Below are 14091 nucleotides of genomic sequence, written 5' to 3' on the forward strand. Positions count from 1 at the left end.
CAGGAAGCTCCCATTTACTGAGGGTGCACAGTGTGCCAGGCCTCTGCTGGCCAATGACCCACATGGCTGGGGACTCAGGACAGGGAAGGGAGGACTCTTGCCCTGCTGAGCCAGTGTGGTGAGGCCAAGGTCGCTGTGAGCAGATGGCCTGGGCTTTATTACATGGGGTGGGTTGCCAGCTTCCCGCCTTCCAGCCCCACTCCACTGCAGGCTACATGGGCCGCTCCTGGGGCTGGTATGCAGGGCCGGCCTGGCCCCGGCTTGGTGACAGTCTCCTTCTCAGCCTGGCCAAGGCCCGGATGGGGTTCTGGGCACAGTTGGTCGAGTGGGTCACATCCTCCAGGGAGGACTTGCTGGGTCGACCGCAGGGCTGCTGAGGTGGGGAGGCCTGGGGCTGGCCCGGCAGGGTCCTGCCCGCACTGGCCGTCCTGCTGCAAGGTGAGTGCCGCCTGCCCAGGGGCCTGAGGGAGGACCAGACGGCAAGATCCCCTGTGAACGAGGGGGACCACCCCACCCCCACACGCCCCGCCTCTGACAAAGCCTCACTCACCCTGGAGATGCTCTCTGGGCCTGGGCTGGGGGCGCTGCTCCGTGGATTCCCTTGCTGGGAGGGGTCCAGAGCTGGTCCTGTGGGATCAGCTGCAAAGAAAACCAAGCTCAGAAAGGCCCAGGGTCCCCTCTGCAGCGAACAGAGAGGGTGTCATAGAGGAGGCGGGAGGGCCTGATCCTGTCGCCACGGCCCCTTCCTCTGAGGGGCAGGGTTTGGAAAGCCTTCCAGGGCCTGTCCTTAGCCGTGGTAAGGGTGGAAAGGTTTGCTTTCTCACAAGGTTCCTGGTGCACTTGAAATAAAGGTTCAAAGGGCTAGAGGGGGAATTTGGAGCTAGAAGGCACGGTAACATCCTCATGCCTTCCTGAATCGTGGAAGATGGTTCACAAAAGCACAGCCTAAAGCCACCTGTCATGAGAGCCCCATGTGCAATGAGCTGGGCTGACGGCAGATTCCCCGGGGGAAGCTGAAGACCTCTGCTGGGTTGGGGGCCTCTTCCAAGTCCCCAAGGGCCGGCCCCTTTCAGGTGGGGGAGCCATGCTACCCACCTTGAGGCCCCCCTGCTGGGCCACCTCCCGGATCTTAGACAGCATGGATCGCAGCCGCCCGTTCTCCTCCTGTAGGACCCGGATACGGATGTCGTTGGCCTGCACCTGCTTCTCCATGTCGTCCGTGACATTGCCAGAGCCTGTGGAGACCCACTATCTGGCACCCAACCCCATCAGGTCTGCCTCTTGTGCCCAACGAGACAGGACCTCAGAGGGCAGACACGCCAGCCGGTATGTGCCTAGGGTCCCCTGCCGGTGGCCCTGCAGGTGGGCGGGGTCAGCATACTGGACCTCCCACCTCATCTTTTTTCTCCTGAGGCCTTGTTCCCCCCACTCCCCCCGCGCTCCCTACCCCCCTGCCTGCTGGGAGGTGACCAAAGCCTTGCAGAATTTGAGAGCTGAGGGGGACCTGGAGCTCACCAAAAATTTAGCACATAGGTAAGAAAGTGAAGCTCTTCCAAGGCCACCTGTTTTCGGAGGGCCCGAGAGACAGTGACTCGTCCAAAGCCACAGCCAGCTCTTGGATATGAGTCTCAGGAATTCAGCAAGGATGTTCTTTCCCACTGCTGGGGGGACAGATGCTCCCCCTGACTCTGAACCCAGGCAAGGTGCTGCCTGCTCTGGTTATCAGTTTCCTGGTTTGACACAAGCGGCTGCTACCTGCCTCGCGGGGCGGCTGACAGGGTAACACAAGGGCCCAGCACTCACAAGTGACGACTTATCATGACAAGCTAGATTGCAGTGGATCATCCCAACAGCTCTGCACGGGGATTCACCCCAGAGCCTCAGGGGGCTGGAGGGGTTAGGACGAGAGCCCACGTCGCCGGGCAGTCAGTCTTCCACTGAGATGGGTCCCTGGCACTCCCATGGACACTGGACAGTTGGGGCTGTGCCCCTGGAGCTGGCCCCACGGTGTAGTTTGGGGAGATGCCAGGACAGGGGACATGGAAGCTGAGCAAGGACTGGCCTGTGATGTGGTACAGAGCACAGGCTACACAGGTAGCCAGACCTGGGTCTGGATTTGGCTGTGTGACTCTGAGCAGTCACCTCCCCACTGGGCCTCTGTGTCCCCATCCACACAGAGGAGTGGGTAACTCGCACAGCACCTGTGTGTTGTGGGGGCTCTGCCACCCTTGCTGTGGACCCGTGTCCTGCCCTGATGAGCCCTCAGTTGCCCGCCCCCAGCCCCGGCGTGCCCTCCGCACCAACCCCAGGCCCCTACTTTGGATCTGGGCTTCCACAGGCCTGTGCAGGTCCGGAAAGGCCACCAGCAGCCTCTCCCGCTCCCTCAACTCCACGAGCTCGCGTTCTAGCTCCGAGATGGTCAGCTGCAGATCCGCTGTTGCCTGCTCCAGGCCTTGCTTCTCTCGCTGCAGGCTCTGCAGCAGCTCCTGGGGCAGGGGAGGCTCAGAGCTGAGGACCCGCTCCCAGCCCCCTGGGGACACCCCATCACCATCACTCCCCAGGCACGGGGCAGGCCCGCAGGTGCTTAGCTGGCTGGAGGTTCCTGCAGAGAAAGGGAAGTGCCGCCCCTGCCCCCTCACCCTGCCCACTCGCACCTGCTGGGCCCGCAGCTGGCACTGCCCCTGCTCCCTCTCGCTCTGCACGTGCTGCAGCTGCTCCTCCACGTGGACCCGCTGGGCCTCGGCCTCGTCCAAACTGCCCCTCAGCTCCTCACGCTCCTGGTCCAGGGTGTCCAGCTGCTGTAGCAGGGCTCGCTGTTTGGCCTGCAGGGACTGAGCCGGGATGGGCAGGAGGGAGGCCATGAGGCCCATGGGGCCAGGCCCAGCCACGCAGGACAAAGGAGGCAGCTGTATCCAAGCCCACCCCCTTGTGCTACATCTGTCTGTGCACATGCGTGCAGTGGAAGGGGTGGAGGGAAGAAGGGAGCAGACCCCAACCCTGGCAAGGCCAGGACCCCCAAGCTTGGAGATCCTGCCCCGCCTGGAAAGCAGACCTCGCCCCCACTTCTTTCCAGTCACAGTCGCCACTCAGGAATTCTTCTCCTTAGGTCTCCAGTGTCTCCCCGCCGTCAGTGGAGCCCTTTCTCTCCCTGCAGCCTTCGTTGCAGGAGCCCAGGCGCTGACGAGGCTCCCAGCCTCACCTCCTGGTGGCGGAGCATGCTGTCAACACGGGCCTTCTCCTTGTCCAGCTCTGCGCTGGCCCAGCGGATCTGCTGGCTGGCTCCGTCCAGCCGCCCTGCCAGCAGCTGCACCTGCTCTTCCAGCTGCTGCACCTGCCTCTCAGCCTCCGCCCTGTGCTCAGCCTCCTCTTGCAGCTCCTGGGCCTTCGTCTCTGCAGGATTGAGCGGGTGGGGGAAGGGGTAGAGCGGGGGAGCCCTGGGGAGTCCCTGCACTGCCTCTGACCCAGGACGAGACCTGGGAGGTGGGGGCTGGTCACAGGACATCTCTGGGCCTCAGTGTCCTCAGCCACAAAATGGGGCTCTGAACCCTGCCTGAGGTGGGTTCTGAAAAAGAAGGTACTTTCTGGGTGGGAGGTGGCATCACCCAACAGTGTGGCCTGTCAGACCCAGCCTCCTCTGTGGTTCCCTTTAGCTTTGCCCCCGAAGCCCAGGAGACAGAGACAGAGGGTGCTGGTCCAGCCACCGAGCACAGGGCACACGGTACAGGGCTCCATGGCAGGGCTCCTCACCCACGGCCCGCGTGGACTCCCGCTGCTGCTTCAGCTCCCCCTCCAGGGTGGACACCTTTGTCTTGAGGTCACTTGTTTCTATGGCAGCCGAGAGAGAGGCCCTTCAGAGGCTCCCTTGGGCCTGGCTGGCAGCCTCAACGCCCAGTGCACCCCACAGCATGGTGGCAGCCCTGGCCAGGGTGGAGGAGTGCCTGGGCTTGTGGGAGGAGTTCTGGGGAGGTGCCAGGAGGCCTGGGTCCCTGTCCACTCTGCTTCCTGTCAGCTGGCTGACTCTCTGGGCTTCAGTGTCCTCCACGGGGGTGACTTGCCCAACTCCCTCAGGCCTCACAACTTCAGCAGGAGCTGGCCCACTGTGAGTGCCATAGCTGCGTCTCTCTGCCTGACGGCTTCTACTGAAGCCAAAGAGGGGCCTCAGCTGGCTGGAGCTACCCAGGGGATGAACTCCCCAGGAGTCCCCTTCGGTGACCGACAGGAGTGAGTGTATGAATCTGCCGCTCCCTCGCCCCTCTGGTGGGACGACTCGGACTTCTACACGGGCTCCTGCGTTCCCCAGTGGGATTAAGCTCCAGTTGCCCGCAGTGTAACCGGCTTGATGAGCACACCCCTTTTCCCCTGCCTTCCCTTCCCTGCGTCTGCTGCCCACTCCCAGTCCAGGTTTCTTCCACACCGACTCCCAGCACCCACAGCCCCGTTGCGGGGTCTGCTCCTGGGGAAGCCCATGCTCAGGCTGTGGCAGAGCCTGGCACTGAGGGTCCGGCCTCAGGCACACACCTGCGAGCAGCTGCTGCCTGTCGCGCTCCCACTGGGCCAGGCGCTGCTTGGCCTCATCCGCCTGCTGCCGCTGTGCCCCCTGCTCCCGCTGCAGGGCCTGCTCCAGCTCGCCTACTTGCTTCCTCAGTCTGTCCTTCTGCCCCTTAGCCTCCTCCAGCTGGGCCCTGAGGGGCCCCACAAGCTGAGTGAGGGCCCCCATGTGTTTGCTGAGGCGTGTCAGGTCTTTGCTCTGCTCGGCCGCCCAGTGGCCCACGGTGGTGGCCGGCAGCGGCCTGAGCCCCATGCTGTCCTGCACCAGATGCTGGAACTGGCCTAAGGACGAGGGCAAGTTCTGGCTCTGACACAGGCTGATGACCATCTTGCCCACCTCCCGCAGGCTGCCCTGCACGCTGGTGCACGCATCACAGGGCACCAGGGCTGTCTCCACGGTCTGGGAGTGGACACTCCTGGTGTTTTCGGCCATCCTGGCTGGACATGGCAGGGAGATGCGGACAGAGAGTCTGTCCAGCTCTTGGCAGGTCTGGGGCAAGCCTGGCATTGGGGAGGTGGGCTTGATGAGCTTGGCGGTCACAAATTCAGGGCTCCTGGCTGGCTCGCCCTTGGCTGTGGGCTTGGAGGTGGGGGTCTCCCCTTGGTTTGCCCTTTTCTGTAGTCAGGAAAAGAAAGGGAAAGCAGGTGAGGGAGATGGGCCTGGGAGGTGACCAGCTCTCTGGGGATTTCTGTGACAGCAGCCACTCCTGATGCTCAGACCTTCAGATGGTATCTGATACCAATGTGAGTGAGAGAGCGAACCTTCTCCTTTCTGCTGCCCCAGCTTACCAAGCCCAGGCTCCATGCTGTTACATGCATGGCACTGGGAGGGTAACACCGTGACAGACACAGCTGCCGGGTACTGGGCCCTTGCTTAGCGGACTTGTCTGCTCTTGTGTTGCTGAAGCCACTCTCAGTTTCAGTTTCCTTCCCATCATGGTGACAGTGGTCCTGCCCACCAGGTGGTTGTGAGGGTTATGGAATAACCCATAACAAATGGGGTTCTTACAAACACCATTCCCCAACAATGCCCTGGGAGGTAGGGACTGTTATCACCCCCACTGCACAGATGAACAAACTGAGGTTCAGACTAGGTAGGATTTTTCCAAAGCCCCATAGTGTAAACTGCAGAACCAGGTGGCCCACACATGACCCCCGAGGCCTGCATTACGAACTGCCAGGCTGCATGGGCCTTGAGTGGGGGCTCCAGAGTGGAGCCAGCGACAGATGTGGTGCACATGTGGTGTGCGAGGAGCCTGGGGCAGGTGGACTGGTGTGAGGGTGACCGCAGTTGGGGAAGCAGGTGGCCGACCCACCTGGGGGGCCACCTGCCGAATGAGCATGCCCAGCCTCAGCAGGCTGTTCCAGAAGCGCCGCACTGTGAGCCCCACAGACATGCAGGGCCTGGCAGCCCTGGCGGGGGGCACCGTCTGCTCCAAGCCAAGGTTCTCCAAGTAGCTCGCGCAGCTCTGAAGCAGCAGCAGGAGCCTGTGGGCAGAGATGGCAGGGTTGGCTGGGGCAGAGCCCAGTGCCAGTGTGCCCTCACACCGCACGACCAGCAGCCTCCAGCTCTGGGAACCGGCCCGGGCGTCAGGGACTCGGAGCATCTCAGAATATGCTCTGCCCGACCCAACAGCCACTTCTTCCAGGAAGCCCTCCCTGAAGGCTAAGCTTGGGGCCCCTTCGGGGCCTCCTGGGTGGCAGCACTTCTGCCTGGCTGCTCCCCACTGGACTGGGAGGCTCTGGGAGGCCGGGCCTTGCCTTGGTTGTGTCCAGAGTCCTCAGAAAGTGCTGGGTAAGTGGCTGCCTTCCATCATGTGGCTCAGAGCCTTCACCTCGCAGAGGACCCAGCTGAGACCCCCAGAGTGGAGGAGGCTGCGCACGGCCTCAGGGTGAGTGTGCAGGGCAGTGTGCCCTGCGGTTTCCTGATTCTAGTTGGTGGGGGGGGGGGTTCTCCTGTGGGACGAGCTGCTTCTGCGACAACGGAGACTGGAGTGAGAGAGCCAGGTCCCTATCCTACCCTGAGTCAGGGGCTAATTGTAAGGAAAAGGGTTGTTGGGAAGAGAAGTATGTATTTGCATGGGAATCAGGCTGTTTTAAAAGAAGAGGTACTGTGTTTACAAAACATATGGGCAGATAAATGACCTCAACTTGTTGCAGGTGCAGGAGGGTCATCCCAAACCAACTGTGCCCTTGGGCAGAGAGGGCCTGGGGGAGGGGGTGCTGACCGCTCCAGGCCCTGCCCCTCTCTGGGCCAAGGTGTCCTCCTCTGTGAATGGGGACAATGAATGAGCAGCACTGGAGGGTGGAGAGTGGCCTGGACAGAGGGGCCAGGCGAGGGGTGGGAAGGCAGGTCAGCACCAGCTTTCTAGAAGGCGGATGGGTGAACTGGGCCCTGACGGGCTCGGCCAGTCCAGGGACGAGTAGGCGGGGCACTCCTAGCAGAGGGCACAACAAGGAAGGAAGGTGTGTTCTGGGCTCACACATGTTCAGCCCCCTACAGGGTCCAGGTAGTACTTTCACACCGTTGGCTCCTCCAGGCCTCTGAGTGGTTACCCTGGCTTCTAATTGTCTCCAGGCAGGTCATCCCCAAACTGCTGGGGTCCCTGCCTGTCTGTCCCCCGTGACTTCATTAGCATGCAAGGTTTGGAGCACATGGAGCCTGGGCTGCGGTCCCCAGGGAGTGGAGGCTGACGACCATGCTAATGTGAATGACAGTGTAGAAGTGGTGGGGCTGCAGGGGAATCCACTGGCCTTCTTCCCAGCAGGGCCAGGATTTGGAAAAGCACATCCTGTGTCTGGCCCTGTGACACATGGAAGGGACAGGAAAAACAGCCTGGGATGGAAAGTCTGAGCAGCAGCTGTAGTGTCCTCGACACACAGAAACCCTAAGGAAGCAGCTGGCAGTGGCTGGAGAAGTAGCCGTCAGAGCTGTGGTGTCACAGAGACCAACAGGGTGGCCAGCAACTCCCTAAGGGTGGAGTATAAGACACACAGCACAGCACAACACAGGTGAGATCGCTGTGAGGGCCCTGAACCAAGCTGGCCCCCGACAGCATTCAGTCAAAGGTGACTGTTGTCATCAATGTCATCACCCCCGCCAGAAGCGGATCCTGTGGCTGCTACTGGTTTATGGGGTGGGTGCCAACATCCTGAGATGACCAGGTTTGGTCCAGGCTCTCACCTGTCAATGACCAGCTCCAGCAGCACAGCGTGGGACAGCTGTGTGAACTCAGGGTCACCCGGCACGTGGTCGTAGTGCTCTAGCAGGGCCACCATGTCCAGGTCACAGGCCATGCGGTCAGGGAACTTCCAGGAGGGGAAGCGCACGGGCCCGGCACGCGAGAACACGTCCACGATGGCACCCTGCAGGTCAGTAAGGTCCCTGCGCAGGCTGTCCATGCAGGCCTGGCTGCCCAGCAGGTGTGCCATCCTTGTGGCTCCTGGGGTGGACAGAGAGGATCTCCGTTAGCCAGAGCCATGCGGCTGCTGCTGCAGGAAGCTTCTGAAAACCCCAGAAAACCTGCTGAAATCCAACCTCGACCCTGGGGAGAAGTCGGTTCCCTGGCCCCTTCGGGACCTGCTTGTGGGTGACCTCACCAGCCTCCCTCTCATCCACCCTACCCCACGCCCACATTACTGATTCCCTCGGTCCACAAGTCCCTCTGAGGACCTGTGTGCGCCAGGTCCCTGCTAAGTGCTGGGTGGATACAGCTGTGCATGAGGATGTACCTGCTGTCCTTCCCTCCCTGAGCAAAGCACTGGACAGCTACTGACAACGAAAAGACAGTTGTAGCTACAGTATGATGGGGAGCACTGGACCACCCCTGGCCACTCTCGTCTCCTGCCTGGACTGCAGCAGCAGTTCCAGCTGGGCCACAGGCCTGCCCACTGGAATCTGATCCACTTCTGCTATGGAGACCTGGGCCAAGCCTATCTGACCACATCACACTGGCCAACAGCCCCTCAGGACTCACTTTGGCCCTTGGGAGAAAGCCTACCTCCAGGCACACCCCTCCCCTTGTCCTCTCTAGTCACCTCCCCTCCCCTCTCCTCCACTCCACATACCATCAGCTACAAGCAGCAGCTCCTGTGCAGGCACTCATTTCTGAATCCGTGCCCATCTGTCTCTTCCATCTGAGTCATGCTTCCCCCATCCAATTCCCATCACCTGCCTAACTCCTCTCATCCTTCAGGGTTCCCGGACATCACCTCCTCCAGGAAGCCTTCCCTGAGCACCCTCCAAGCTGGCTTAGATACTCCCTCTGGGCTTCCCCCATCTTGGCCCTGATCGCTCTCGCAGAGGAATGGCCTCTGCTCTCCAGGACAGGTCCTCACCGCACCTCAGTCACTGTGGTGTCCCCAGTATGGCAGCCTGGGGCCTGGCCTATTGCAGATGCTCACTGACAAATGAACGACTAGTAATTGAATGGAGAAAAGAAAAAAGAATCCACAAAGAAAATTTAAAATACCTTGACTTCGGGAGGAAAACAAGTCCTGAAGTGTTAGAGAGGAACACCTGAAAATTTGTATGGATAGCTATCCTAATCACTCTGGTGACAGGGGGCCCATTATATGTTGATACAGGGGTCCCAGTCCTGCCCCCTTCTGGCTGTGTGGTCATGGGCAAGTCACTGCACCCCTCTGAGCTCCAGCTGTCTCACTTGTAAGATGGGGACACCGTCCCCCATCAGGCCAGGTGGTATCTGCAAGTAACATGCTTGGTCCAGGACTTCCCTGGTGGCGCAGTGGTTAAGAATCCGCCTGCCAATGCAGGGGACACAGGTTGGCTCCCTGGTCTGGGAAGATCCCACATGCCGCGCAGCAACAAAGCCCATGTGCCACAACTACTGAGCCTGCACCCTAGAGCCCGTGAGCCACAACTACTGAGCCCTCGTGCCACAACTACTGAAGCCCACGCGCCGCAACAAGAGAAGCCACCGCAATGAGAAGCCCGCGCACCACAACAAAGAGTAGCCCCTGCTCACCACAACTAGAGAAAGCCTGCGGGCAGCAAGGAAGACCCAACGCAGCAAAAAATTAAAAAAAATAAAAAAGTGCTTGGTCCAGGACAAGGCACCAGTAAAAGTTCTGCAGCCATAGTAACTATTATTACTGTGATTACTATTACTAGCAGTAACAATAGCAAAGACCATCCTTGTCTGGAGCTGCTGTCTACCTTCCATATTTCCTGTTCTCCCCTGCAGCCCGCACAGATTGCTCCCCTTCCATCTTTGCCGTGTGTGGACATCAGAAGACAGTGATTTGGATGAACCATCCCTGGCCCTTGACTCAGAAGGTCTGGCCCCTCCCATGGCTCTTCGCAGGCCTCTGACAGCAGGTGTCAGAGCCAGCAGCCCTGTGGATGCCGAGCCCTGGTCCCTCCCCACCCTGCAGTGGGGCCCCTTGTCCTTTGTGGTTTTCTCAGCAGCAGAAAGTTCCTTGCACCAAAGCCCCACCCTGCAGCAGGGGCTCCTTGGGCAGGATTTAGGCCCCCAGGAAGTCCAGGCCTGGCGGGGAAACCTCTCTTCCTCCAACCTGTTTCCATCTCCCAACCTTCCTCATCGCAGAAAATGGCACCCTCACTGGAAGCACCTGGGCACTTCCTCGAATCCCTTTCCTTTATCCCCACATCCAGGCACCCAGTACTGCCAGCTCCACATCCCACCCACACTGAGAACCCACCACCTCTGTCCATCAACACTGCTCCACACCCGCCACCTCCCCCAGACCACTGCCCCAGCCTTCCTGAGGGTCACCCTCTCCCCTCTGCCCAGCACCCTCGCACCTCGGCGTCTCACCCCCGCAGAATATGCTTCCTCCCCATACTCTGTCTAAATAAGATGCCTCCCTCAGGTCCCCGGGCTGGTGAGGTCCCCTGTTACACATTCTCAAAGCAGCCTGTGCTTTTCCCTCCCAGTACACACCACAGTGGCATGGAATCATTGAGTCATTATTTGCAGTTGGGAATCTGTCTCCCTGTGAGCACTTAGACCGTTTTTGAGTTCACTGCAGTATGACCTGGCCACCTGGGCTGGGACCTGAGGGCCTGCCTGTGCCCACAGGTGCAGGGAAACTCAGAGGCCCCAGGGTGGTTCCTGAGGGCAAGCCAGCCTCTCCGGCCTCCCAGAGGACTGGGCCCTGTCCTCACCTCTGCACAGGTGCCTGTCCGTGGAGCTGGATGTCTGAGTGTCCCCAGCTCTTGGACTTGCCTGTGGGCTTTCGGGCTCAGGGTCAGAGGGTCAGAGGCTCAGCCAGGTGCCTGGCTTCCCGTGTCCAGCTCTGCAGTCCCTGGGAGTGGATGAAGGGAGAGTGAGGGAGTGGGCACTCAGGGAGGGCTTCCTGGGGGTGGGGGGCAGGGAGGAGGCTGTCCCAGAAGAAGGGGGTTGTTTCAGGCTGGAGGATGGGGTGAGGGAAAGGGCAGGTGGGGTTGCCAGCCTTGAGCCTGAGCACCGCTGGCTCTGACTACAGGACCTACTGTCGGCCACTTCCCAAATTCACCTCCTTTATTTATTTATTTTTATTTTTTGGCTGCACCACGTGGCACGTGGGATCTTAGTTCCCTGACCAGGGATTGAACTTGCACCCTCTGCATTGGAAGCGCAGAGTCCTAACCACTAGACCGCCAGGGAAGTCCCCAAATCCACCTCCTTTAAACAGATGAGGAAACTGAGGCTTTGGGAAGTTAGGGGGCTAGCCCAAGATCACTCAGGGAGCTGGGGCTCTTGAGTCCAACATCTCTGCTCTGTCTTCAGGCCATACTACTTCTAGAGCAGCACTGGACAAAAGAAATATAATGCAAGCCATGTATGGGTTTTAAAATTTTATACTCGCCACATTAAAAAAACTAAAAAGAAAGAGGTAAATTAATTTTAATAACATATATTACTTAACTTAATATACCCAAAATATCTCTTCAATGTTAAATCAATATAAAATATTAAGTCTATTTTTTTGCATTAAGTCTCAAAATCCAATGTCTATTTGACACTTATAGCACATCCCAATTTGGACCAGCCACCATTTTCATATACAGCACCACATGGGCTGGTGGGTACTATATCGGACAGTGCAGGGGTAGGGGGTCAGATCCTGTGTTCATTAAGCAGATGGTGACTGAGTATTTTCTACATGTTGGGCATTGTGTCAGGGATAGGGACAGAGCAGGGCACACAGAGCACTGTCCCCCAGGAAGCACCATCTATGTCTGAGGGTCTCTGCAGGGGGCAAGTCTTGGTGTGTCAGCTCTACAGTTCCACCCTCAGGTGGGGTGATGAGTCCCTACAATACACACACACACACACACACACACACACAGGTCCACTTCCCACATACAAATGTTGCCCCAGTGATGGCCTCTCATAAGATATTGCCACCCATGAGGTGTTATGTCCCCAAAGAATGAGGCAGAAACAAACAGAAAAACCGACTGAAACATTCTGGGTTTCCTTCCTGGAATGGCAGGAAGGAAATAAATACAGCAAGCAAGAAATCCCATCCCGGGAGGAAGGGTTTTCAGGTGGCAAAGCACCTGGAACTCAGGAGCTTGCTTGTGCAGACATTAAGAAACAGTGACCTTGGGCTTCCCTGGTGGCGCAGTGGTTGAGAATCTGCCTGCCAATGCAGGGGACACGGGTTCGAGCCCTGGTCTGGGAAGATCCCACATGCCGCGGAGCAACTAAGCCCGTGAGCCACAGCTACTGAGCCTGCGCGTCTGGAGCCTGTGCTCCGCAACAAGAGAGGCCGCGATAGTGAGAGGCCCGCGCACCGCGATGAAGAGTGGCCCCCGCTCGCCGCAACTAGAGAAAGCCCTCGCACAGAAACGAAGACCCAACACAGCCAACTATAAAAAATAAGTAAGTAAATAAAAATTAAAAAAAAAAAAGAAACAGTAACCTGTTCACCCTCAAATAACTACAGCTGCCATCCGGGGCCATCTGGGGCCAGATGTTAGATTCTGGTTCTGATGAGCAGCAGCAAATGCCAAAGCAGTAAGAATATATGAGAGCAAAACACAACATAGAAAAACATCCGAGGTTACCCTACGTCGTTTCTTCTGAACAGTGGGGGTTTGCAGATACAAGCCTGTTTTAAGAAACACGTGTGTGTGTGTGTCAAGTGAAGGAACATTTGACACAGGCTTTCTCTGTAATTCCTGGGTCCTGAGTAGAACCCTCGCCCTGAAGCTGCCAGCCCCGCACTGTTCCTGAGATCACACAAGTGCTGGCACTAATTGAGCCACCACTACCCTGTGGTGGGAGCAGCAGGTAACTCTGCCTCTCCTCAGGCCCCTCAGCCCAAGGTGGACTTTTAACTCGCAGAGAAGTGAAGGAGCCTTTCCTGCACTCCCGTTCAACATTCGAGTCCCTTCCCTCTCTTCTCCTGCTTCTCTCTCGTGACCCCTGGGACTCTACCCCTCAGGTAAAGATTATGCCTCCCTCCTGGCCAGTGCACCCATGGAAACACTTTGGAAACTCTAAAACCATCTAAATGGCAGTGTCAGTCTCTGACTCAGGAGTGCTAATTGCCTGGATCCCTGGGGACACTGAAGGAATCCAGTGAAGACAAAGGAGTAAGTAACTGCACTAGTAGAGAAGAATGACCTGGGTTTGGATTCCCACTCCACCATGTGAACTGAGGATGTGAACCTCACTGTCCTCACCTGTAAGTAAGTTGCTATACGAAATAAATGATGGAATGCATGTAGTGTTTGGCACACGGTCTGGCTCATGGTACGTGTTCAATAAAGCCTATCATTATAATTCAACATTAATAATAACAATGACATAAGCCAGCTATGGTGTGTATGTGAGGAAGAGAGACGGGGAGGAGACTTGGGAGGGCATCTTTTCCTATCCCCCCTCCCCCACCCCCCATTTCACAGGTGAAGAAATTGAAGTCCAGGCAAGGGTTCAGGAGTTGGGAGAGAGGGGAAAGGGAGGAGAGGCTCTCAGGAGGGGAAGCGGAAAGGGCGGGATTCGAGATGTACTGCGGAGCCGGGAAGTGGTCCGCAGGGACCAACCTGCGGGCGTGAGGGGTGGAGCCTAAAGAAGAAGCCTTGATTTGAATTGGTCTACGGGGTTTGAGGGCTTGACTATGGAAGGCAGGGGTGGAACTGGAAAAGGCAGGCCCGCGGGAAAAGGAACCCGTGGGAATTAGGGATTGAGATTTGGGAAGGGGGTCTGAAAGAGGTGGGCCTGAAAGCAAAAGAGGGGGCTGGGGGAATAGGGAGGCGGGGTTTGGCCAAAGTGGGAGGCCAATGGGAGAGAGCGGGGACCTTGGAAGGCGGGGGTCGGAGGGAGAGAGGAATCTTCTGGTGGAGTAAAGGGGAGGGGGGCCGGGGCCGTGGGGTGCGTGCGAGGGCGTCGGCGGGAGATGTAAAACGTCTCACCAGTCTCCGGCGTCGCAGCCTCAGCCACTGTGTCTGGTCGGCTCATGAAACTGCCCCCAGGTGCGCCTGCCGCTCCTGGGATCCCCGGCAAAACCTGTCCCGGCTCCCCGACCGCTGCCACGGCAACGGCGTCTCTCGAGAGGGAGGGGCGG

At 58.5% G+C, this 14091-nt stretch overlaps 1 protein-coding gene across 3 annotated transcripts; it reads right to left on the bottom strand.

Annotated features, from left to right (window-relative positions):
• Positions 1 to 134: 134 nt before the first annotated feature.
• Positions 135 to 14073, bottom strand: CCDC157 (coiled-coil domain containing 157). 3 transcript variants are annotated; one of them, XM_036874984.1, is made up of 12 exons: positions 13940 to 14073; positions 10700 to 10839; positions 7733 to 7991; positions 5865 to 6036; positions 4519 to 5164; positions 3748 to 3825; positions 3200 to 3390; positions 2655 to 2831; positions 2318 to 2486; positions 1096 to 1235; positions 551 to 639; positions 135 to 461 (listed from the first exon to the last, which is right to left on the bottom strand). In XM_036874984.1, the coding sequence occupies exons 3-12, from the start codon at positions 7978 to 7980 to the stop codon at positions 212 to 214; spliced, it is 2160 nt and encodes a 719-aa protein (XP_036730879.1). In that variant the 5' UTR covers positions 7981 to 7991; positions 10700 to 10839; positions 13940 to 14073; the 3' UTR covers positions 135 to 211. The 3 variants fall into 3 exon arrangements, with proteins under 3 accessions (XP_036730879.1, XP_036730881.1, XP_036730878.1); XM_036874986.1 differs by having other exon boundaries at positions 10700 to 10830; positions 13940 to 14048; XM_036874983.1 differs by lacking the exon at positions 10700 to 10839 and having other exon boundaries at positions 13940 to 14030.
• Positions 14074 to 14091: the final 18 nt, after the last annotated feature.

Source organism: Balaenoptera musculus, chromosome 14, assembly GCF_009873245.2.
Source record: "Balaenoptera musculus isolate JJ_BM4_2016_0621 chromosome 14, mBalMus1.pri.v3, whole genome shotgun sequence".
NCBI lineage: Eukaryota > Metazoa > Chordata > Mammalia > Artiodactyla > Balaenopteridae > Balaenoptera > Balaenoptera musculus.

What these genes read in the sequence shown, in the direction of transcription:
- CCDC157 (XM_036874983.1), bottom strand. Translation starts at nt 13,985, where the DNA reads ATGAGCCGACCAGACACAGTGGCTGAGGCTGCGACGCCGGAGACTG. An exon ending in TTCGGCAGGTGGCCCCCCAG is followed by an intron (nt 5,165 to 5,864) that starts GTGGGTCGGCCA and finishes TCCTGACTACAG; the next exon opens with AAAAGGGCAAACCAAGGGGA. An exon ending in TGTGGAAGCCCAGATCCAAA is followed by an intron (nt 1,236 to 2,317) that starts GTAGGGGCCTGG and finishes GGGTCTCCACAG; the next exon opens with GCTCTGGCAATGTCACGGAC.